The 22519-nt window shown below is 54.6% G+C and overlaps 3 protein-coding genes across 3 annotated transcripts; 2 read left to right on the top strand and 1 right to left on the bottom strand.

Moving 5' to 3' along the window:
- Positions 1–245: 245 nt before the first annotated feature.
- On the bottom strand, positions 246–3072 carry JAGN1 (jagunal homolog 1). Its single transcript, XM_037519692.2, has 2 exons — positions 2967–3072; positions 246–1241 (listed from the first exon to the last, which is right to left on the bottom strand). The coding sequence occupies exons 1-2, from the start codon at positions 3053–3055 to the stop codon at positions 779–781; spliced, it is 552 nt and encodes a 183-aa protein (XP_037375589.1). The 5' UTR covers positions 3056–3072; the 3' UTR covers positions 246–778.
- A 2767-nt stretch (positions 3073–5839) lies between these two features.
- CIDEC (cell death inducing DFFA like effector c) lies at positions 5840–13408 on the top strand. The gene is made up of 5 exons (XM_037522557.2): positions 5840–5910; positions 6744–6897; positions 9756–9914; positions 9998–10185; positions 13227–13408. The coding sequence occupies exons 1-5, from the start codon at positions 5858–5860 to the stop codon at positions 13387–13389; spliced, it is 717 nt and encodes a 238-aa protein (XP_037378454.1). The 5' UTR covers positions 5840–5857; the 3' UTR covers positions 13390–13408.
- A 3937-nt stretch (positions 13409–17345) lies between these two features.
- RPUSD3 (RNA pseudouridine synthase D3) lies at positions 17346–22421 on the top strand (the record flags this gene model as incomplete). The annotated part of the gene is made up of 8 exons (XM_037522589.2): positions 17346–17487; positions 18129–18173; positions 18304–18403; positions 19080–19187; positions 19266–19350; positions 19546–19669; positions 20751–20890; positions 21554–22421. Coding segments are annotated over 8 exons (936 nt in total), but the record flags the coding sequence as incomplete, so codon positions are not given.
- Between the last annotated feature and the right edge of the window lie 98 nt (positions 22422–22519).

Genomic DNA, 22519 nt, shown 5'->3' with positions numbered 1-22519 from the left:
AAACACGGACAGCCAACCCGAAGAGCCCATGACCCAAGCTGGGTCTGTGAGAATGAGCCATTTTACAGGTGGAGAGAGTCAATGTATGACCCATGGGATTTTCTGCCCATAAACCACAGGGTTGCAACTGACTTCGGTTCCCTATGCCCAGTTCTTTTCTGTGGCCACTGCCAGGTCACTCCAGGAGCTTCTACCCATCTCCTAGTATCTAAGGTCACTCGAGCAACACACTTTCACACTTCAGTAAATTGCAAACACAAGGCACTGGGTAGAGAGGGTGGTTGTAACTTTATTTGAAGTTCTCTTTAATTAAAATGCTTTGCAGTAGAGACCACAGCCTGCAGGGGGCGCAGCCTCCCTAATACTTCCTGCACCACAGCCTAGAGATGGAAGGAGAATCTGACACTTTCCCTATCTCCTCCAGTGTGGGTGGCTAAGGTGGGACAGGTGGGAGTGGGGAGAAGACTGAGGAGAGGCAATGGTGAGGCTATCTTAAAGAAACACCCCAAAAGGCCTCAACTTCAAGCAGCTGAAGTCTGTTTTACAGCTGCTGCTCTATCAGTTCCAGCCAATCAGGAATAAATAAAATATAGTTTTGCCACCTTAGCTGATGGCACCAGGAGGGGTTTTCCAGCAGCTGGGCCTAGAATGCACAAGTTGCCAACATCACGGCTGCCAGAAATCACCAAAGGAGATTTGAGAACAGCTCCTCTCCCCCCTCCCTCAGCTCAGTGGCAGGCCCAGGCTTCACCCCACAGAGCAGTTCATCAGACAGGCTTCATTTACGCTTCTTCTCCTGCGTACTGGTGAACCAAGAGTCCAGGAGCTTCTTGCTGTAGTATAACTGCCAGGCGTGCACTTGGACCGCCAGTACCAGCACCAGGTACATGACGGAGACAGCGGAAAAACCAAAGAGGAAGCGGTAGGCCTTGCCGTGGCGGTAGAGCTGCTGTGCAGCCGGGAACATCTCCATGCTGCCGTAAATGAGGGGCGCAATGGAAAAGAGCCCCATGCTGATCATGGAGAGCACCAGGTAGCTGATGTTGTTGCGGGGGAAGGAGAGGAGGCCCAAGATAGAGGGCACAATGCTCAGCAAGTACGGGTACTCCCACTGATAGGGCATGGCCACCTGATCGTGTGACAAGAGCCTCAGGTGTCCCACGCTCATCTTGGCAACCAGCAGCAGCCATATGACCAGATGCACGTAGATCAGCTTCTTGATTTCATACTTGAGGGTCACACTGTGGGCAGAGCAGAGGGAGAAGTACCTTTCATTCAAAATTTTATGACCAACTCTAGGCCAGGCAACTATCGTGGGCACTGGGATACATGCGTGAACAAGACAGAGTCCCTGCCTAGAGGCCAGGCACAAGGAACAGAGGACAAAAAAAAAAACCCAAAACGATCAGACCATGAACCGGAAAAGCTCTATGTTGCAGGAGTGGGATCCCAGGAAGGAGGCATCATCACAGCCTGGGACAGAATGGCTCAGCACCCTCTACAGGAGGGTGCTGTCTAGGCTGGGCTCCCAGGGGTGGGTGGAGGCATGCATTTGGAGCAGTCAAAAAGTCACAATTTGTGTTCCAGGAAAGCAAGGGGTTGGGTGTAGCAGGAATACATTTTAGGGGCAGGGGAGAAGGGGGATTTGCAGTTGCAAAGGAGATGGAGTCAGTTTGAGGGCAGAGTAACTCAGCTGTGTTTAGAAACATGACTTTGCACCACAGGATACAGTCTGGAGGAAAGGCAGTATTGGCAAGGAAGCACAAATCTCTCTGGCTAGAGTGGATATTTTTTTTCCCCCTCTAGGAAGCGCATATTTCTCTTATTATTCTAATTCTCTCAAGTTTTAAATGTATCCTCCTCATACCTCCAGGGACAGAGTTTCTGCTCTAGCCAGCTGTGAAAACACCTGCCTAAATTGTGGTGTTCCCTTAGGGTAAGAATGAAGGGCGTGTCCAAAGAGCTTGGCATAAATAAAAACTGCAAAGACAAGAACATTCTGAGAGATCAATGCATTTAAAGCAAGAAAAAAAAAAACATAAAAAAATAATCATTATAGGAAATGGGGAAAGTGTGTGTGTGTGTGTAGGGGGGTCAGCTCCTTCTAGACTTCAAGCTCCATGAACACAGGGACCAGCTTTTTTTTTTTTTTTTAATATCTAAAGGGCTGGCTTATTAGGAAAAGGGACAGAAAAGTAAAGTACACTTGCATAGACACAAGCGGACAGGAACAGCTGCCCCAGAAGGGACAGGTTTGCAAAGAGAAGCCTGCATGGTTGCGGGCAGGTGGCCCCGACAGGTCACAGGCAGGCAGGGAGGCTGCTGCCCTGCAGAGGGAGAGAGTTGGTGAAAAGAGGCACCTGCATAGGCACAGGTGGGCAGAGGCAGTGCTGCAGGGACCAGTTTTGCCTGTTGTTGTTGTAACATGTTTTTTGGTGCAGGTGCAACATGCATCTGAAGACCAGGTCTGCTTCTGCGCCCTCTGACCTGTGTCCACCACAGCGCCCAACGGGCAGCTCGGGAAAGACCTGTGACTGCAGAAGCCCATGGAGAAATGCCCCAGGGGCCGTGGGGTGTAGATCACTCCTGCAGGGGCCCGGCTGGCCTTCGCTGCCCACGAGCCCCCAAAGGACCCAAACAAAACAGCTACTGGGCAGGGGCCGACGGCTGTTGTGTTCCTCTCCCCGGGGTGCTCCACACGCGGTACCCCCCGGCTCACGCTCCTGCACCCGAACTTCGAGGGGAGAATTTTTTGTCTCTGCAGGACACCGAGGCTCGGTTAGAAATCAGGTGCCCGCGGTCCCACGGGCGCGCCGCGCGCGGGCGGGACCTCCAGCCTCAGCGCCGAAGGAGGCGCAGCCCGGGGGCCTGGCGGGCGGGCCGGGCCTCTCCCGGCGCCGAACCGGGTCGCTGCCCGGCGCTGCGGCTGCGGCGGGCCGGGCCCCGCGCTCCCGGCCGCTCCATACCTCATCTGGTAGTGCATGGCGACGCGCTCCCGGTGCTGGAAGTCGCTGCCGTCCGTGCCGGCCGCTCGCGGGCCCGCCCGAGACGCCATTGCCCCCGCCCAGGCCGCGGGAGCCCCTCACGCCGGCCGCCGCCTGCAGCCCGCCGCCCCGACAGCCGCGCTGCGCCGGGAGGGCGACTTCCGCCGCGCTGTCTCGCGAGAGCCGACTCTGTGGTTCCCCCTGGCGCGCACGCGCGTCCCCTCGGCCCCGCCCCTCTTGACCACGCCCCTCAACGCCCCGCCCCGCCCCGCCAGGCCCCGCCCCCCGCGGAAGGCGCGGAAGGCGCAGGAAGAGTCCTGTGCGGAGCTCGCTAGCTTCACAGCCGGTTTTTTTTTATGACTCATAAGAAATATATATGTTTTAATTATTTTATTTTATTTTTATTTTATTTTTTTCAGATTTTTTTTTATATTCCCCATACAACTGCACCCCCTTATTTTGACCCCAATCCCTCCTCTCCCCGGCCCCCCCCAAGTGTAAATGCTCAAGAAAATGCTTGTTGAGTAAATAAATTCCAGCAGAACCAACTCACCCTCTTCTGCCAAGCACTGTCAGGAATTTATACCGTGCCAGCCCTGGGGGGTGTTGCGGACACAGAGGACTCAGGTTGTATCTACCTGTGAACACCTGTGTATGGGTTTTTGTGTGGGCGCATGTTTTCTCTTCTCTGGAAGGTGTGTGAGTGTGTGTGTGTGTTTGTGTGTGAGTGTAGAATTGCCGCATCACAGATCAATCCATTACACATTTCAGCCAGTCCTCGTCTCTGCTGTTACTAAATCATTATATTGGGCCTCCCTGGTGGCGCAAGGGGTTAAGACTCAACCTATCAAGATGTTCGCAGCCTCTGCAGCGCAAGTTCCATCCCGGCCAGCCAGGGAGCTACCCACATGGCGCAGCAGACCTCTCCCAACTTGCCCGCTGCTTCCCTCAGCAGTGCACCTCAGTCAATCTGCCTGTTCTGTTCCCCACTCTGTCTCTGGTGAATCCTCTCACCCCCCACACCTCTGGCCTGTACTCCATTTCTTGTCTGCATAAATAAATAAATCTTTTAAAAAATCATTATATTGTCAATAACACAAACATTCCCTTCTATCCGTGAAGTGTCTGCTGCAACGCCCTTTACTTTTATTTTCACGAATCCTCACCTGAACCCTTGATCGCCCTGTTATGCAGGTGAGAGACCAGCGCTCCCAGAGGTGGGGCGGCTTGTCTGTGCTCACACGGCTAGGCCAGGGGCTGGGACCACCACCCACTTCTGTCCTGTCCGTGCCCTCTGTTCCTGAAGGCCTGTCTGGCCACCGCCTGTCCCAAAGCTGTCGAAACCTGCCTCCTCCCTCCTTCCAGGCCTTTTCTGGAAGTTAGGCTGCCTTGAAATCCCACGGGTCAGGGCTGCTCTCCTCCCTTGCTCTTTTCCCCAGTTGGGGTTGAAGCCGGGGTGGGGCTTCCCTGGGAGCTGGGAATAAAATGGAGCGAGGGCTGGGCTGAGCGGGCCAGTTTTGTAAGGAGGTTAGGAGGCGGTGAGGGGGAGGTAAGGAGTCTGTCCTTTGGGTTTTTGTTTTGTTTGGCTTTGGCTCCTGGAGAGCAGGTGAGGTGGGACTCGGTGGAGCTTTGCTACAGATGGGGAAATAAGCAAGACTTGCATAGCGTCGAATGGGGAGAGCGAGCTCCCCGACAGGGCTGGCCTGGGAGACCCCGAGTTGGAAGGAAAGCATGATTTCACCCAAAACGCAAGGGGCTTTTATCATGAGCTGCTTGCTTTGTGCCAGGCCCAGGCTGTGCTGGGGGCTAAGAGTGGACAGAACATCTCAGGGTGAAGCCCAGAAGTTGGGGTGCTAAGGCAGAAACAGATATTGAGCTCACCTGGCTAGAAAGTAGAAAGAGCGAGAAGAAGGGGTGATTCAACAAGCCTTCCAACAAGGCTTTCCAAGGAGCGGGGGCGGGGGGGGGGGCGGGGGGCTGGGAAACCTGGGCTTGGAGGCTGCAACAGTCTAGGCCGGGGCCAGAGGTCGAAGACGGTGCAGGGAACTGCATGTGCAAAGGTTTGGAGGGAAGCAAGCACCGGAGCATGGGGCTTGGGAGGGAGGGCGGGGGCAGGTGAGCCAGGGCTGTCAGCTAGACCCGGCAGCCCACGGGGGTGCCCACAGCCACCAGCCACAGCGGCTGCTGCTTACATTTAAACCCGTTCACGAAACTAGCAACCCAGCTCCGCCGTGGGGCCAGCCACACTTCAAGCGCTCGGAGGGAGGACGGTAGAGACCACCTCCATTGTCGCGGTCCCTTTGGCCAGCAGGAGGCCTCCGGAGGGGTAGGAATTGCTCGACCACCCCAGGAGAGAGAGGAGAGAGGCTCGGCCTGCTGCCTGTCCGCGAGGACCTGGCCTGAGCGGGCCAGCTCTGTCAGGAGGTTAGGCGGGCACAAGTGAGGGAATGCTCCCGGCAGGGCGAGGCGTGTGCGTGTGAGTCACCTCCTGCCAGCAGAGGAGCGGACTCTGCCCCCAGGGATGGGCACTGACCAAGCGGGACTTCTTGGGCCTGACTCGTGATCCTAGATCATTGTGCCCGGAGCCGCAGTGGGAGAAACATGGAGTGCGTGGCGGCCGGCGGGGTGGGGATGACAGCCGGGTGGGGCCGGCCTGGGCGCCGCGGGGTCTCCAGCTTGGTCCTAGTGGACTTGCAGGGCGGGGGACGGCAGAAGGGCAGGGTGGGGGGCGGGGGGCGTGTGCGGTCGGGAGGGGCCCGGACCGGAGACTTGCTGGCCATCATATCTGAGGAGGAGAGTCGGGGCCCTCCCGTCCCACCCCAAAGAGCTGCCTTTGCTTCCTTCCCAGGTCCCACGTGATCCAGCTGACGAGGATGGACTATGCCATGAAGTCCCTGAGCCTCCTCTACCCCAAGTCCCTCTCCAGGTGAGGACGGGCAACGGGCCAGGGCAGGGGAGCGAGGGGAAGGGCGCCCTGGAGGTTACAGGGCCGAGGCCTCAGACTTTGGCGCCCCTTGGTCCCCCGGGCGTCCTGCCGGCCTGCAGATGCGCTGCGGCGGGCCTGGAGTGGGACCGAGAGTCTGTCCTTCACTAAGACTCCCCGCCCAGTGTTACTGCTGCTGCCCCCCGCACCCCCACGTGAGTAGAAAGAGGCGGACGCCGGGCTGCGTGCTTTCGGGCTTGATCTCGTTTAAACCCGCCCAGCTGTGAGAAGTGGGGGTTCTTATATCACATGTATAGACACTGAGGCCCAGAGGGTGCTGCCAATCACCTCGCAGATGGCAGTGGAGGCGGGACTTAAACTTGGATCTGCCTTGATTCCAAAACTCAGGTCCCCTCCGTCCTCTGGCTCGACACTGACTCTGTCAGATGGCGAAACGCAGCCCCGCGCCGGCCTCAGCTAGGCCAACTGCTCTCCCTCTACGGGTGAGAAGAGCTGAGGGAATTGGTGATGGGGGGGCGCAGGGGCATCTTCTCTCCCCTCCCTACTCCCCGTGGTCTGAGAACCGGCAGCGTGACCGCGGGGACTCACTAGACCCACGAGTCTCCGACCCACCCAGACCCACTGAATCAGAATTTTAACAACTCTCAGAGGGCCGATGTGCCCCTGCAAGTCAGAGTTGCGCAGCCTTAGCAGGGTTTTGAGTAAGTCCTGGTGAGGCGGCTTGGGGTGGCAGGGGAGGACTCTGATGAGGTGGTTCGGGAGGCGGGGAAGTGGGCGAGCCAGCAGGAGCTCCCTCTAAGACCCCAACCCCTCAGGTACGTGGCTGTGAGCACCTCCGTGGTGACCCAGCAGCTGGTGCCGGAGCCCAGCCCGGAGGCCCCCCGGGCCCGGCCCTGCAAGGTGAGCAGCGCAGACCGCAGCGTGCGGAAGGGAGTCATGGCGCGCAGCCTCGCCGACCTCCTGCTCAAGGTGAGGGGCGGGCCTGCCCTCTGCACAGCCAACCCTGGGCCCAGGACCTGGAGCTGGCCCTGCCAGTGCCACACGCCTCGGGGTCACGGGCTGGGAGTTCAGCAGGGATGGAGGTCATGGCTCAGACGGTGAAAAGATTTCCCTTGGGAGGCAGCCCCAGTGGGCGGGAGAGCCAGCCTGCGGCGCCGCCCAGTCCATGCCCAGTCCATGCCCAGTCGGGCACAGGGGAGGGCTGTGGGTTGTCTTCCTGCTTGAATGATTCATCCGTGGCATTTTCAGAGCACACTTTCACACCCGCAAGACCCTTGGGTTCCCTTTCCTGCCTGGGTGGGGGGGAGAGCAAGGTGTAGGCAGTTTCCTTCCCCACCTCTTCCCTCTGGCGCCACGTTCTTCTGGCCGTGTCTCCTCTCTGGCCCTTCCGTGGAAGACTCTGTGGAAGGTTGTGGAAGACTTTTCAAACTATCGATCAGGTGTGCTTGCAGAGGATGGAACCAAGCAGCTCCTGGGGGAGTCAAATCCACGAGGCTGCCCCCCTTCCCTGTTCCCTGCTCCCTCTGTGCTGGGCTGGGGGTGGCTTCTCCACTGGCCCACCTGTAGCCTCCTCCATCATGTGGCTGTGGCTTCCCTGCCTCATTGGCTCACCAACTCCATGGGGGGAGACCCCTGCTCATTTGCAAGCCCAGGTGCCAGGCACAGATCAAATGTTTGGATTAATCAGAGCTGACCTCACGCTCTATTCTGCGTTCCCTCCGCCATCCCTCTGAATTAGGTCCATTCTTCCCTCCCCTGCTCTCAGAGGCTTCCGGCATCCCAGACTGCATTTCTTAGCCTGCACTCAAAACTGCTCTTTCACCCTTGAGTCTGTTCTCAGAATGATTTTCACTGAGGTCTGGTGACCACCTCCTATATCAAATGGCCTGTTGCATATGGCTTCCCAGACCCTCCCTTTCACCCCACCCTCACCCCGTGAAGCCCAGGAATTGTCTTTTCTAGAAAGTTCTTCAGGACTATCCAAAAAACCTGAAGTTTGGGAACCCTGGACAGGGTCTTAACTCCAGAGGATGCAGAGAAGAATAAAAGTTGGGGGTCGGGGTGGGGGTGTCCATCTTTCCAAGATGGAACACAGGCCAGAAGTGAATCTTACCGACTGAACAGGAGGACATCAGCCTCGCCTTCCCAAGCTTGGGACAGAAAGAAAGGAGCAGAGGGCCTCCCCAGGTGGCGCAGCGGTTGAGCGCTGGGTTGCGAGGCTACCCACAGCCTCTGCAGCGCCAGTTCGATCCCCGGCCACCGGCGAGGGTTCCACAAAAAAAAATAAATAATAATAATAAAAGAAAGGAGCAGGGACAGTGAAGGGGAGGGTGTATGGCGATATGATGGTGAGGGCCTCTAAAACAGGAGAGCTTTTATTGACCAGGGTGAGGAAAAGTTGGGTTTCATTTTAAAAGATAGTAAGACCTTGGACGCTTTTGAAATAAAACTAATTTTGAAGAAAAGTCTCAAACTAACAACAGTTGAGGCTAAATTACTGACTTGATACCTATTATTCCGTACCTCCAAGGGTGTTTTCTACGATGTTTCAAAGATTCTAAGTTGGTTGTTTGGATTATTGACCCTGTTTGAATTGTCTATTGGTCAGTTCTTGTTTATCTGGCCGGAATATGTCAAAAATAGATTGTCATGCTGATTGTTGATTTATCACATAGCTGTTTCTCTTTGATTATCTGAATAAGGAGGTACAGTCAGTCTTCTCTGTGTAAAGTCATTATCTTATCTAAATGTTAATTCTTTCCTAGGGAGATAATTTGCACTAAGTAAACATCTCATTCTATACCTTTCAGTGTAGCCTTTACTTATATCAAAAGGGGCATCAGTATCCCCACTTGAATGGACCCTAAGGATAACAGGTTATTTAATGATGCTCAGATCCTCCTACACTCTGCCAATAAGATGCCATTCAACCTGACTTCTGTGCGCTTTTGCCACATCCCCATTATTCTTTTGAGTGCTTTCTGATTTTTGGGCACAGTGGGGAACTGCAGGCTGCCTTGCATTTCCCCTGCGCTAGCTCCTGAAGTGCCTTTTCTAAGGAGATCTGCTTCATTTTGGTGGGCCCTCCCTGGTGGCGCAAGGGGGTTAATCGTCAGCACTATAAAGCTGTCCACAGCCACTGCAGCACAGGTTCGATCCCCAGCCAGGGAGGTGACCCACATGGCGCAGCAGACCTCTCCTGCCTTGCCCGCTGCCTCCCCTCAGCAGTGTATTTCAGTCAGTCCTGCTCTGTTCCCTGCTCTGTCTCTGGTGAATTCTCTCACCTCCCACACCTCTGGCCTGCACCCCAGCTCTTGTATGCATAAATAATTTTTTTTTTTTTTAAAGAGAATGGGATTCAGAACCCAGACCTGGGAGTGAGGTGGTGTGTTGCTTGTCCCAGGCCCTGATTGAAGAATTTTAAGTAGAAAGAGAACTTCTCTACTGAATCCAAGCAAGAAAATTAAAGTGAGAAATCTACCATTTCTGAAATTAGGTGGTGCTTGTACAAGTTTGTAAATATATTAAAAAAAAAACCCACCTGTATATTTTAATAGGGTGAATTTTAAAAAGGTGACTTTTATGATGGGTAAATTGTCTCAATAAAAAAATTATGTAATCAACCAGCAGATTAACCACTAAGCTAGTTACCACGGGCTCCATAATAGAGTCTTTGGACAGTGATCCCACAGCAAGAGCCTGAGTTCCAGGCTGGGTCCTTGGGCCCCTGACCCTCTCCTGGCAGCGCGGTGTTTTGAGGTGCTCTCCCTGTACCAGCTCTGGGACTGCATGGGGGAGGCAGGAGCGTCACCCACCTAATTCCTCAGGTCCAGGATACACTGATGCTGGCAGACAAGCCCTTCTTCCTGGTGCTGGAGGAAGATGGCACCACTGTGGAGACAGAAGAGTATTTTCAAGCCCTGGCAGATGACACCGTGTTCATGGTTCTCCAGAAGGGGCAGAAATGGCAACCCCTCTCCGAGCAGGTGAGGTCCACCTGTGCGTGGAGAACACTGGAAGCCTGGGGGGAGGCCTTCAGGGGTGCCAACCACATGCTTTCTCAATGCAGGGGACTAGGTACCCACTGTCCCTCTCCCACAAACCTGCCAAGAAGATTGACGTGGCCCGCGTCACTTTCGACCTGTACAAGATGAACCCGCAGGACCTCTTCGGCTGCCTGAACGTGAAGGCCACGCTCTACGGCACCTACTCCCTCTCGTACAACCTGAACTGCTGCGGGGCCAAGCGCGTTGTGAAGTGAGTAGCTGGGACTGGCTGGGGCAGGGCGGGAACACTGCCCCTCTGCTCACACGGGCCTCGGCCTGGGGGCCTGGGAGCGGGGCCCACGAAGCATCTGTCAAGAACTTCCAGCCTGAACTGTGCCTTAGAGGATGCGAGCACATGTGAGGGCCACACCTCCTGCTCCTGGTGGAGCCGGATACATTTTGCTCATGTAATACCATAATGACAACTTGTTTTTTCACCAAAAGTAGTCAGTTTTCCAAAAGAGCCTCTTCATCAACTTTCAATTAATTAATTAATTTTTTTTTTTGGTGGGACCCTCGCTGGCAGCCAGGAAATGAACCGGCGCTGCAGAGGCTGTGGGCAGCCTCGCAGCCCAGCACTCAACCACTGCGCCACCAGGGGAGGCCCTATTTTTTTTAATTTATTAATGCATACAAGAGCTGGGGTGTAGGCCAGAGGTGCGGGGGTGGGGGGGTGGCGGGGTAAGAGGATTCACCAGAGACAGAGTAGGGAAAAGAACAGGTGGACTGACTGAAATACCCTGCTGAGGGGAGCAGCGGGGAGACAGGAGAGGTCTGCTGTGCCATGAAGGTAGCTCCCTGGCCAGGGATGGAACTCATGCTGTAGTGGCTGCGGACAGCTTCACAGTGCTATGACTTAACCTCTTGTGCCATCGGGGAGGCCCCCTCATCGGCTTTTTAGAAATGAACACATGTCAAAGATTTTATTGAGCTCTACGAATGAGAGAAGTGGCAAGAAGTTATAATCAGTTCAAAGGATAATTCAAAACTACTCCTGTACAGGTCTGTCAAGAATGCTGAGATGCATCTATAGATGCAGGGAAAAAAAAAATAAACCTATAGATACAAAATTGGATATGTCCATAAGCCAACTTATTTGCATGTTGCTCAATAAGAGTCATCTGTATGAACTAATGAAATTGTTCCCCCTTGATTTCTGAGTCTAATCAAGGCTCGCATATGTTAAACTTTTTTTTTTAAAGATTTATTTTTATTTATTTATACAAGCACTGGGTACAGTCAGAAGCGCGGGAGGGTGAGAGAATTCACCAGAGCCAGAGTAGGGAGCAGTACAGGCAGACTGACTGACGAAATACACTGCTGAGGGGAGCAGTGGACGTGGCAGGAGAGGTCTGTCATGCCACGTGGGACCCTCGTAGGCAGCCAGGGATCGAACCCGCGCTGCAGAGGCTGCGGGCAGCTTCGCAGCCCAGCGCTCAACCACTGCGCCACCAGGGGAGGCCCGAATATGTTAAACTTTAAGACAGGTGCTCTTCTGGCAGTGCTTCCCAAGTTCAGCTGCACCAGTGTTGCTCCAGATGTTCTCACTCCATTAAATGGAGGCAGCCACTGAGGCAGAGGTGATCCAATCAGAATAAAGCCAGAAAGCAAGGGAAGAGCAGAACATGGCTCTTGCCGGGTGCTTCTGGCAGATTCTACTCCTCCCCGGCCGCTTCACCTGTATGTCCTGGGTCCTCACCATGAGCCTGAGCCTGTTCTGTGAGCTGGAGACACAGAACTGGCCAAGATGTCAGCCCAGCCTCCAAGAGGGCAGGCAATCTGTTGCCCTCAGTACTTTGATGAGGGCAGCATCAAAGAATTGTAGACACAACCATAACCAAAAATAAGATAAGTAAAAAACAGGGCCCTCCCTGGTGGCGCAGTGGTTGAGCGCTGGGTTGTGAAGCTGCCCGCAGCCTCTGCAGCTCCAGTTCGATCCCTGGCTGCTCCCCGGCCACCAGAGGCAGGTCCCGCATGGTGCGCAGACCTCTCCTGCCGCCCGCTGCTCCCCTCAGCAGTGTACTTCGGTCCTTCTGCCTGCTCTGCTCCCTGCTCTGGCTCTGGTGAATTCTCTCACCCTCCCGCGCTTCTGACTGTACCCAGTGCTTGTATAAATAAATAAATAAATCTTTAAAAAAAAAAAAAGTAAAAAACAAACGCTAATGATAGAATGGATGAAGACACATATGAAACCCTGTTCTGCAGGCTCCGGTTCAGGGCCCCAAGGGTTCTGCTAGAACATAGGGGGGACCCAATTACACCTTCGGGGTTTTCTTAGTTAATCTGCATACCCAGTGGGCAGGTGAGAGGCCTGAGGCTGTGTGTCCTGGCACCGAGACTTTGGCCTAGTTCTTTGGCTGCAGTTCCATTTTCCCTTGATCTGGGCCTGCTGCCCATAGTTTACAGATTTCAAAATTTAGAGCAAGAAGTTTCAGCCTTTCAATTCAGTCCATTTAGGGGAAATTGGACTCTTGGGCCTAAACACAGTAGACACTGGTATCAAAAAAACAACACAGCTGGAGTCAGCATGGTGCCTTAGCAGTGTTGGCTATTTGGGAGGTTTTGTTTTGTTTGTACTATGATACACAGACCATAAAATCTGCCATTTCAGTCAGCTGCAATCCAGTGGCATAAAGTATAGTCACAATGTTATGTAACCAGCACCAGGATTCACTTCCAGAATTTTTTCATCATCCCAAACTGAAACTCTGTACCTATTAAACACTGACTCCGCAGCACCCTCTCCCCTGGTCCCTGGTAACCTCTGTTCTATTTTCTGTCTCTGTTCATTTGCCTTCTGGGATCAAAATGGTGTGATTCCATTTTGTAGATGAGTGAGCAGAAGCAGTTGGCCAAGCTGATGAGGCTGCACTAGAATTCAGGCCTATGTGATTTAAGTTTTTCTCAGCACATTGCCACACCTGGCGAGTTCAGTACTCTGGAAATGAGTCAGTCTGCGAATGACTGGGAAGGCTTCAGGATCCAGAACAGATTGTGTTCTGGATAATAATCTGGTTGGTTCAAAATAGCATTACAAAAATAAAAGTCCCTATTAAAGGAGCTTGAAATTTGCATGAGAGAGAAGGGATTTCTGGACATTCCAGTTACTGGTCATTGCAGAAAGTGCCCACTGAGCTCCTCCCATTGCTGGGGAGGGCAGCCTCTGCCCTGTTTGGGAGCGTGGAGGATGGCGCATCTGAGGGATGATGGCAGGGACGTGTTTTGACTCTGGTGTCTTCTCATTCCACACAGGGAAACTCTCCGCTGGGCCCTCATGAGCATGCAGGCCACAGGCCACCTGCTGCTTGGCACCTCCTGTTACATGCAGCAGCTCCTGGACGCCACAGAGGGAGGGCAGCACCCCAAGGGCAAGGCCCCATCCCTCATCCCAACCTTTCTGAAGTTACTGCAATGAAGGCCCAAGTTCTTGGAGACCTTCCCCAGGCGAGGCCTAGACTATGGGGACCCCTGGCTCGGCTAAGCTAGAGAGCTTCTTACCTTGACACCCTCCTCCAACCCCCAGGACCAGGAATGAGGAAGCAGGGGAAGGGCTGGGAACCTGGTGGGCCTCCAAAGGAGAACTGAGGGTTCTTAGCCTCATGGGAAACCTCCCTCCCTCCCCCAGCTCGATTACTTGACTGAGTGCTCACCAGCAGCCAGGGACACCAAGGCTGGCCCTCAGCAACCTGCCTGTGCGGGGACCTCTTCACCCCCTCCTTTTCCCCAGTCCTCTTATCCCCAGCCACCACCCTCCCCGCCCAGTGAATTGTCAAGCTCACTAGTGTATGATACTAGACTTCGCAATAAATTATTTATGCCAACACATTTCGTTGCCTGTGTCCTTTGAGGGTGAAGGTGTGGTTCTGTCTGGAAGGTTGGAAAGATCTAAGAGAAGAGAGGAACCTCCTCTCAAACCATTCTCCAAAATGTGGGGGTTATAGGAAACAACTTCCTTTTTACCAAAAACCAAAAAAAATTGCAGATGATTCTGGAAGTAATACTTGCTTCATCTGAGACTCGAATAAACACACAATCAACATAAATGACAGGCATGTAATCCTAACAAGGGGCAATTCCCAAAACAAATTTGCCCATCAGGCAGGCTTTGAGCGGCAGGGTGGCATCGAAACACTTCAGATTTCTTAGCCTCATGACAAAGGTTCCAGGCCTGGGGTGGGGGTGGGGTGCAGCTCCCCTCCAGCTGTCATGCGCCCCTGCAGCCATGCCATCCCTGCTCACCAGACAGCTTCACTTTCCTATAACATCAGGGTGTCAAAGGGACTGTCACAAAGTTTTAGTGCCTCAGCAGCGTGACCCTTGTTTTTCCAGTTGGGCAACTCAAACAAACTAGTATGAAAGACTCAAGGGTACCTCTTTGATTCAAAAATGTGTCATTTCTGCCGCTTGTTACAAAGCCTATTTGACAGATTAGATACTAAGAGAAAGGCTGCCTTACCGAACCCACAATCCAAAGAGTTCCTGCTGGCAGCTGACCCAGCACTGCAGCCATGTGTAGGGGAAGCTGCCAGGCTCCAGGCCTTACTGCTCCTGCACTTGAGGCCTGGGCCTGGGGCGTGGAGGCCTGATGTTTACATCACCACAGGCGCTGTGCCCCAGTTGGGTGGGAGGAAGGGGGCATGCGAGGAAACTTGGACCAAGTCCCACATCCATGACTCCTGAGATTCGAAGTTGCCCAAGCACCGGAAATTGCACAGTGGTCTCTGGACACTGAGCCCTTCAGCCCAAGGAAAACAGGCTCTGCCTTTTCTTCCAGGAACTCACTGGCCAGTGGCTTGCCCCTAGCTGTGGGCAGTGAACAGGAGAGCGCAGCCTTTGATGAGGCTGAGGGAAAATTCAGAAGAGCAGGGGAGCTCCGGATGGAGGAGGGCCGGGGTCAGTCCCAGTGGGGAAGGGGTCACGCAGTGCTGGTGGGTGAGGAGGGAGGAGAGGTCTGCTGCAAGTGGCTGGGGACCAGTCCCTCGGCCTTGTCTTCTGTCTTGGCTAAAGCTCATGAATGCGTGGACTTTCACAAGAGGGATTCAAAAACACTGGGGGCTTGGGAGGTGGTGGGGACTTACATCAAAGCACAGTAACAGCCCAGCCCAAACAAGACAGAACCCCTTGCAGTCTACATTGCTAGCCAGTCCTGTCCATATTTGTGCAGGTCCACAAATTTAAATTGATTATTTAAATCTGGATTTTTAAAAAATTAAGTTTCTTGAGGTGGTAATTTTTATGCACTAAAAAGTACCCTTTTCGATTATGCTCGGTGAAATAAGTCAGAAGGGAAAAGAAAAATATCGGATGATTTCACTTACAGGAGGAATACAGGGGAACCAAACAAAGGATCACAGGAAAAAATAATAACAATAAAAATTAAACCAAAACAAAACAAACCAAAAATAAACAGCTAACTATAAATCAGAGACATGCTGCAAAGGAAGAGGAGGGAGAGGGATCAAAACAAGGGAGGGAAGCACAAGGGACTGTGGGATGGTGCCCGGGTGAACTGGTGGTGGGAATTCTGTGGGGACTACACCTGACAAAAGAAAGCAAACACTGTACAAAAATGAACGATGATGTAAAAAATATATAAATAAATAATTTAAAAAAGAGAGAAGATAAAAGCACTCACTTAAAAAATTATTTCAGCATTGCTGTATGCTTAAAAATTTTCATAGTAAGTGTATAAAAATCACATACAAACACATCTATGCCTAGTTTAGTCATATTGTCTTTTGCTTTACTTTTTTGATTTAATATATTTTGGAGATTGCGTCCTATCAACATTTATAGACCAACACACTCATTAGTTAATGATTGCAAGGAGGGAAGGTGCTGTAACTGATGTAGCCTCTCCAATTTGCAGTCTTTGCAAACAATGAATTGAAAGTTACAGGATTTTTAGAATATAAACAAAACAAAACACAGGTTGCATATAACTTTTCTATAGTTGTTATTAGAGGCTAGAACCCATTTTGTTCTTTACTTTCTTTTCACTTAACACCTCACTTCTGCTGCTCCCTTCCCCTGGCTCCCCTCCTTCCCACCTTTTCCACTGGGTGAATTTCTATCACAACCCAAGCTGGGATGCTTCCTCTGATTTCACCCTGCTCCCCATTTCTATCAGCATCTCCACATCCTTTAGCAAGGAAGGTTGGGGTGCTGTGACCCCAACTGCCAACTCGGGGAACTTCTCGTGAATAGGGCTTGAGTCTATTTGATCTGAGCTTCATGTTAGCAGACACCAGGGCCTGCACGGTGAGCATTCAGAAAGGCTGAATGGGTGATGTATTAGATTCAGTTTCCTAGGAGCTCTAATCCCAGGATAATTGATGTTTCCAGCTCTGAGATGTGCTTTGCTTTTTGCTTTGCTAAATCATGCCCCAGGGAAATCCTTCCAGCCTCTGGCTTTTCTCTCCTTTTGGATTATGCACCAGGCTTTTCTTCAAAGCAAGTTTACTGGGCGGCCTCCCTGGTGCAATCGGCAGCTGCTGCAGCATGAGTTCGATCCCTAGCCAGGGAGCTACCCACATGGCACAGCAGACCTCTCGTGACTCGCCCACTGCTCCCCTCAGCAGTGCACTTCGGTCAGTCTGCCTGTTCTGTTCCCCACTCTGTCTCTGGTGACTCCTCTCACCCCACCCCCCACATCTCTGGCTTATCCCCCAGCTCGTGTATGCATAAATAACTAAATCTTAAAAAAAAAAAAAAAAGCAGGTTTACTGGAACAACGGGTGTGCTTATGTTTTCCCCCAATTTTCCTTGCAAAAGTGTGTCCGCTGGTGACTTATGAACTGGAATGCTAAGCAGGAAACAACCCTTTGCCCCGCAAATTTCTTCCCAGTTCCGAGTCTCAGTTTCCCCAAGTCCCAGGCACGGGCCCAGGCTCCGCCCCCGGCACCGCCCAAGCCCCGCCCCTCCCCTCCCGCGCTGCGCCCCTGCTTGCTATTCGGATTGACAGTCTAGCTGACCAATCAGCGTGCTGCGAGCCCCTGGGCGGGGCTTCCCGTTCGGCGCGTGCGCGCGGCCCTCGCCTGTGAGATGGGGGCCGGCCGCGGGTCCCCCGAGTCTGCGCTGGCTGGTGGCCCCGGGCCGGGGTCCGCGGCGCGCCCAGGGCCGCGGGCGTTGGCGGCGAGGCCGGGTGATGACCCCTCCTCCGTGCGGGGGGGCGGGCCGGGGCCTGCGGTTAGGCGGGTGTGACCCCAACCTGCCGTGTGACCCCAAACCCCTCTGCGCTCGGCCCCTCCTGGGGAAGGGGGGCCCATCGGGCCGGAGTGCTCGCGAGGCCCCCGTAGGCGGCCGCGGCCCCGGGAAGTGTGTGGGAATAGCGGCTGGGGGGAGTGACCCTTCGCTCACCCCAACTTTTCCAGGCCTCAGCTGCGGGCGCGCGGCTTCGGCGAGCGGCGGGGGCCCCTGGGGTGCCCGCCCGTCCCGGGGCTGCTGCGGCCGCGGGACCTCAGCCGGGAGGCGCTGCTCGACGTGCTGAGGGCGGCCGTCCTGGACCGGACAGGTGAGGGGCCGGGGCGCCCGGGCCCGCGGGGGGCTGCGGGCCTGGCTGGGGCCTTTGGGGTCCACTTGCCTCTGCCCCCCTCGCGGCCCGAGCCCAGGGCCGGCCCCGCGGGGCTTCGAGCCCCCGCAGGCGTTTCCCAGGGACGGACCCGGGCTGTGCAGGCGCCTCCAGACGCTTCAGCCTGCCTGGCTCGAGGAGAGTAACTTCTTGGAACCTTCGTTAACTGGCCTCGCTGCTGCGCGGGCCTGTGCCGCCCCCGCCGGGCTGGGAGGGCGCCGGGAGCCCGCATTTTCATGAGTTAAAGGATGGCTAGAAAACAGGTGGACAAGCTGCTTAGTCGGGTCCAGGGCTGCGAACAGACCGAAGCAGGGCCTTGTGATGGTGGGGACGGTAGGGGGCACCCCTTGATTGGGGTTCAGGCCTGTGCGGCCCAGACGACAGGAAGGAGCCAGAGGTGAACATGTGACATGTGGGGCGGGAAAGAGCACGTGCGGGAGACGGGTATGTGAGGGGGAGAAGGAAGCTGGGTGTAGGGCGAGGCTGGGAGCGCCTGTCGGAGAGTCGTGGCCGCGTGAGGAGATGAATCGACAGTGCTTGGCTTGCTTTCACGGTGTTTGTGTCATGTTTGTGTCATGTTTCAGGACCTCTGGTGACACTGAACAAGCCCCAGGGCCTACCTGTGGCAGGTATGGTCCGGGGAAGGGGATGTTTTGAAAGAAGGAGGTGGTGTCTGTGAGGGAGGGTGCTGGGAAGAGAATGGTGGGAGGAAGCTTTGGCTTGGAGCTGGGAACATCTTGTACTTTTCTTTGTTCCCAGGGAAACCAGGGGAACTGACTTTGCTCTCGGTGCTGCCGGAGCTGAGCCGGTCCCTGGGACTCGGTGAGCAGGAGCTCCAGGTTGTCCGAGCATCTGGGAGGTAAGTAGTGGGGTGCTAGGAAGGTAGGAGGGCAGGCATCTTGTTGGGATGGGAGATCAGCTGCTTGGGAATAAGCTGTTGACCGCGTGTTGGCGTGGGAGCACACAGGTGGGACACTAGGAAGAGGAGGTGGAAGCAGGTAGATCCGTACTAACCTTCATGCACAGCCTGCCTGACCTCAGGCAAAGTGTGAAGCCTCCCTGAGCCTGTTCCCTCAATCATAGAGTTACTAACACACATGCCAGGCCGCAGTCACCTGGCAAAGCCGTCCTCATACAGGTGTCACTGGTAGACCTGTGAGAGTCTTGCCATCAGTTAGAGATGGTACTTGGGATGAACAGTTCTCCAGTTCCACACATCCAGGGGCTTGTTTGGAAATTTAATTATTTAAATTCCCTACTGTAGTTTCTGGCACATGGTGGACACTCGCCAGTTGGTGGGAATTATTCCGACGTTTGGCGCTGAGCTCCCTGGGAGCCAGGGCAAAATGAGAAACCCATTGAAGCTACACAGTCTTATTCTCAACATGAGGAATCCTTGTTTGCCAAGAGGTCTGGGTTATAACCCTAGTATCACTCTTTCTTCTACAGCCAGGGGTCTCCTTTCCTAGGATTCTCCTTTTTTGGTGGAGGACCCTATGGGACTTTAACGTCTGTGATTTGTCCCCTTCCTCCAGGGAGACCTCTGGGCTTGTCCTCCTCTCTAGTTGTCCCCAGACGACAAGCCGCCTCCAGAAGTTCTTCATCCACTCACGGAGATCCCAGAAACCCACAGCCACCTATTGGTGAGAGGTGCTGGGAGGCTCCCAGGGAAGGGAGGACCCAGCAAGCCACGCTGTGACCACCTCCGTCCTCTTTGGCAGTGCTGTCACCGATGGGATCCCAGCTACTTCTGAGGGGAAGATCCGGGCAGCTCTGAAACTGGAGCACATGAATGGGGTCGATCTTGTAAGTCAGGGTCTCGGTGGGAAAGAGGGTGAGAGCATCCAGACATATCACCCCAACAGAGAAATCAGGGGTATAGATGTGGAGTGGCTGGTTCTCCTGACCCCCGCCTGTACTGGGGCCTCGCCCTGAGTCTGCTAGGAGCAGGGAGAGTCAAGCACATGTTAGACTGACTTCTTCCTGTGGCTGACACCACAGGCAGTTCCCGTGAAGTCTGCGTCCCGAAAGGACATCCTGGAAGGTGTCAAGAGGACTCTGAGCCACTTCCGAGTGGTGGCGGCAGGCTCCGGCTGTGCCCTGGTCCAGCTGCAGCCATTGACAGGTGGGTCTGGGACCCCAGCCAGCCTTGTGGGAGGAAGGCGATGGTGTGGCTGGCAGCCACGGAGCTTTTGATGGGCCCCACGGGTGGATGCGCCCAGGCCGGGTACCTCCGGGAGCCTGATGGTCATTCCTTTGCAGCTCACCTGTTTCTCTCTTACTACTTACTGATCCCCAGGTCGTCTCTGTCTTCCGTGCACTGTGGTTTCACTAGGATGAATCTGGGCATGTGGGTTTCATTTTATGTGTCTTGCTGAGGGTTCACTGTGCTGCTCAAACCTGAAGATGAATGTAGTTCATCGGCCCTGCAAAGTACTTTCTTCAACTGTTGAGCCTCTTGGTTCGGGCTGCCCCGTAGGCAGGCTTCCCTTCTCGTTCTTCTCGTTAGGTGTCTTGAAAGGGATCACTTATATTCCACCCAGTGTTCCCACGTCTGGAGCAAGGGGGCTTTTCGATTGTCCAGCCCACCCTTTTGCCAGAAATGGAAGCAGAATAGAGCTCCCGGGGTGGAGTCCTGGCTTCTGCTGGTGGGCAGGTCACTTCTTAGTGAGCTTGGAGTTCCCCTCTGTGAGATGGGAATGGTGCTAGGACTGGCTTGTGGGGGCTTCATGGGGATGAAATGCGTTTCCATGTGTCAGGCATTTCCTGAGACGCCTCGCACACAGCCCCCCTCTCCTGTATTTGGCCACGTCCTCTGGGTTGTAATTTCCCCCCAAACCATTTCAAAACTGTGTAAAACAAAAAAAGAGAATGTGTTGGCTTCTAGAACACAGTCGGGCACAGCTGGCTCCAGAGGCTCGAGGGTGTTGTCTGGACGCTGTTCCCACTTCCACCTGCCTCCGCCGCGCTGCTGCTTCCTCCCGGGCTCTCCCTGGTGCAGGCTGAGGGGCCCCAGCAGCTCCGCGCTCACGCCCACCAGTTAGCTCCCCCCAGGAAAGAGTGTTTCTCATCCAGGAGCGTCATCAGTAAACTCAGCATCACATCTGGGATGGGGCGGGGTGTGCCCCAGAGGGGAAGGGAAGGAGCAACGTGGGTGGAACAGACGGAACGGCCACCTCCCCTGACACACCGTCTCCCGTCTCCAGCCTTCCCCTGTCAGCTGCAGGTGCACATGGCGCTTCAGCTCTGCCCTCTGCTCGGGGACCACATGTACTCTGCCCGCGTGTCCTCTGTCCTGGGCCAGCGCTTTCTACTGCCAGCCGAGTGCACCAAGCCCCAAAGACAGGTAGGCACCTGGGTCACCTGGCTGCCGCCTCCTGAGGGCGAGGGCAGGCAGCACCTCCAAATATCAGCTATGCCGCTTAGAAGTGGGGGGCAGCCTCTTGGCCTCCAAGGCCAGCTGTGAGCCCTCTCGCAGTGCGGCCTCATGCAAGGGACACCTTGTGTCTTGGGCCATGTTCTCCCCATCGGTTCAGTAAAGCAGTTGAACTGGCTGATTTCCAAACATCCTTCTCCGCCTGTGTTCTTGGCACCAGGAATGAGAGAGGTCGTGTGTGTGACGGTGCTTCTGTCCGCTCCCATGGAGTTACCCCAGAGAACCAGAGCGTTCACACGATAATTTCCCTCCATGTTAAGGCCAGTCAGCGGGGCTGGGGGGGGGCCTTTGTTCCACTAGCTCAGGGACCCGGCTGTCGCTGTGCAGCTACCAGAGGGAGTCAGGCTCACGTAGGGGGTTTTCTCGGTCCACACCTGGTGGAGGTGTGCACACTTGCACTGGGTTCCCTGCCTAGAACTCAGTGACTCGGCTTCACCAAGCTGTACGCGGGGCTGGGAAGCGAGTTCACCACAGCAACTGCCCTGGTTCTCTGGTTCAGTGAGCCCCTGGGCAGAGCTGGGTACTTGGCTGCTTGGAACTTGCCCTGCTGAGCTGACCTGCCTCTCCCACCAGGTGCTGGATGCGGCCCTCCTCAGACGCCTCAGCCTGACCCCCGCCCAGGCGGCCCAGCTGCCCTTGCACCTCCACCTGCACTGTCTCCACCTCCCTGGGGCTAGGCCCCGGGATGCCCCCATCGAGCTTCTGGCACCCCTGCCTGCTTATTTCTCCAGGACCCTCCAGTGCCTTGGGCTCCGCCAGCAGTAGTCTCGCTGCTATTCCTGCTGTTCCTGCTAGAAGGGGTGGGAGACCAGGCGAGAAGAATGAGGCCGGTGCTCCACACGCCTGGGTGTAAGACCCTGTGCTCTGCAGGCGGACACACCCAAGAGCCGGCCCCGGCTAGCCCGCTCGCTGTGTGGTGTCAGGCAAATGACTTCACCTCTCTGGACATGAGCTAATAAAAGTACCTACCTCACAGTGTGGTTCTGCGGGCTCGGCTGTGACAGTGAGTGTTAAGCACAGGCCAAGCTTTCTGCTGAGTTCAATATGTGGTCTTTTATTTGGCTGTTTCTACCCCCATTCTAACGGAGGAAGTGCTAGGGGCTTTTTAAACATGTGGTAAAACACACCTAACGGAATTGACCATCTGAGTCATTTTCAAGTGTGCAGTCCAGTGGCATGACAGACACTCACGCTGCTGTGTCCCTTCCCCGCCACCAGCTGCAGGGCGCCCTTCCTCTTGCGGAACTGAAACTAGGACCCTCACCCCGCGCCCCCGCCAGTCCTTGGTCCCCACCACTCTCATCTCTAGACACTGCATACACTGAAGATGTCAGATTTTTTCCTTTAAAAAACTGAAATGTATCCGACATGCAAAGAAGACGTAACCTACAATTAAATTATAAGGAAACGCACACATAATGACTTCGCAGGCATCAGAGACGCTGTCCTCTCTTTTCTTAGAGAGTAGCAATTCTTAACCCTGGCCCCACAGTAGAACTTTCCACCACGGCCCCGCAGAAAGCTTAGAAAAATCCCATG

The sequence above is a fragment of the Talpa occidentalis genome, unplaced genomic scaffold (genome assembly GCF_014898055.3).
Source record: "Talpa occidentalis isolate TD23 unplaced genomic scaffold, MPIMG_talOcc4v2.1 talOcc4.10, whole genome shotgun sequence".
Classification (NCBI taxonomy): Eukaryota; Metazoa; Chordata; class Mammalia; order Eulipotyphla; family Talpidae; genus Talpa; species Talpa occidentalis.
Note: the sequence above shows the minus strand (reverse complement) of the source record. Positions and strands in the feature narration are given on the sequence as shown.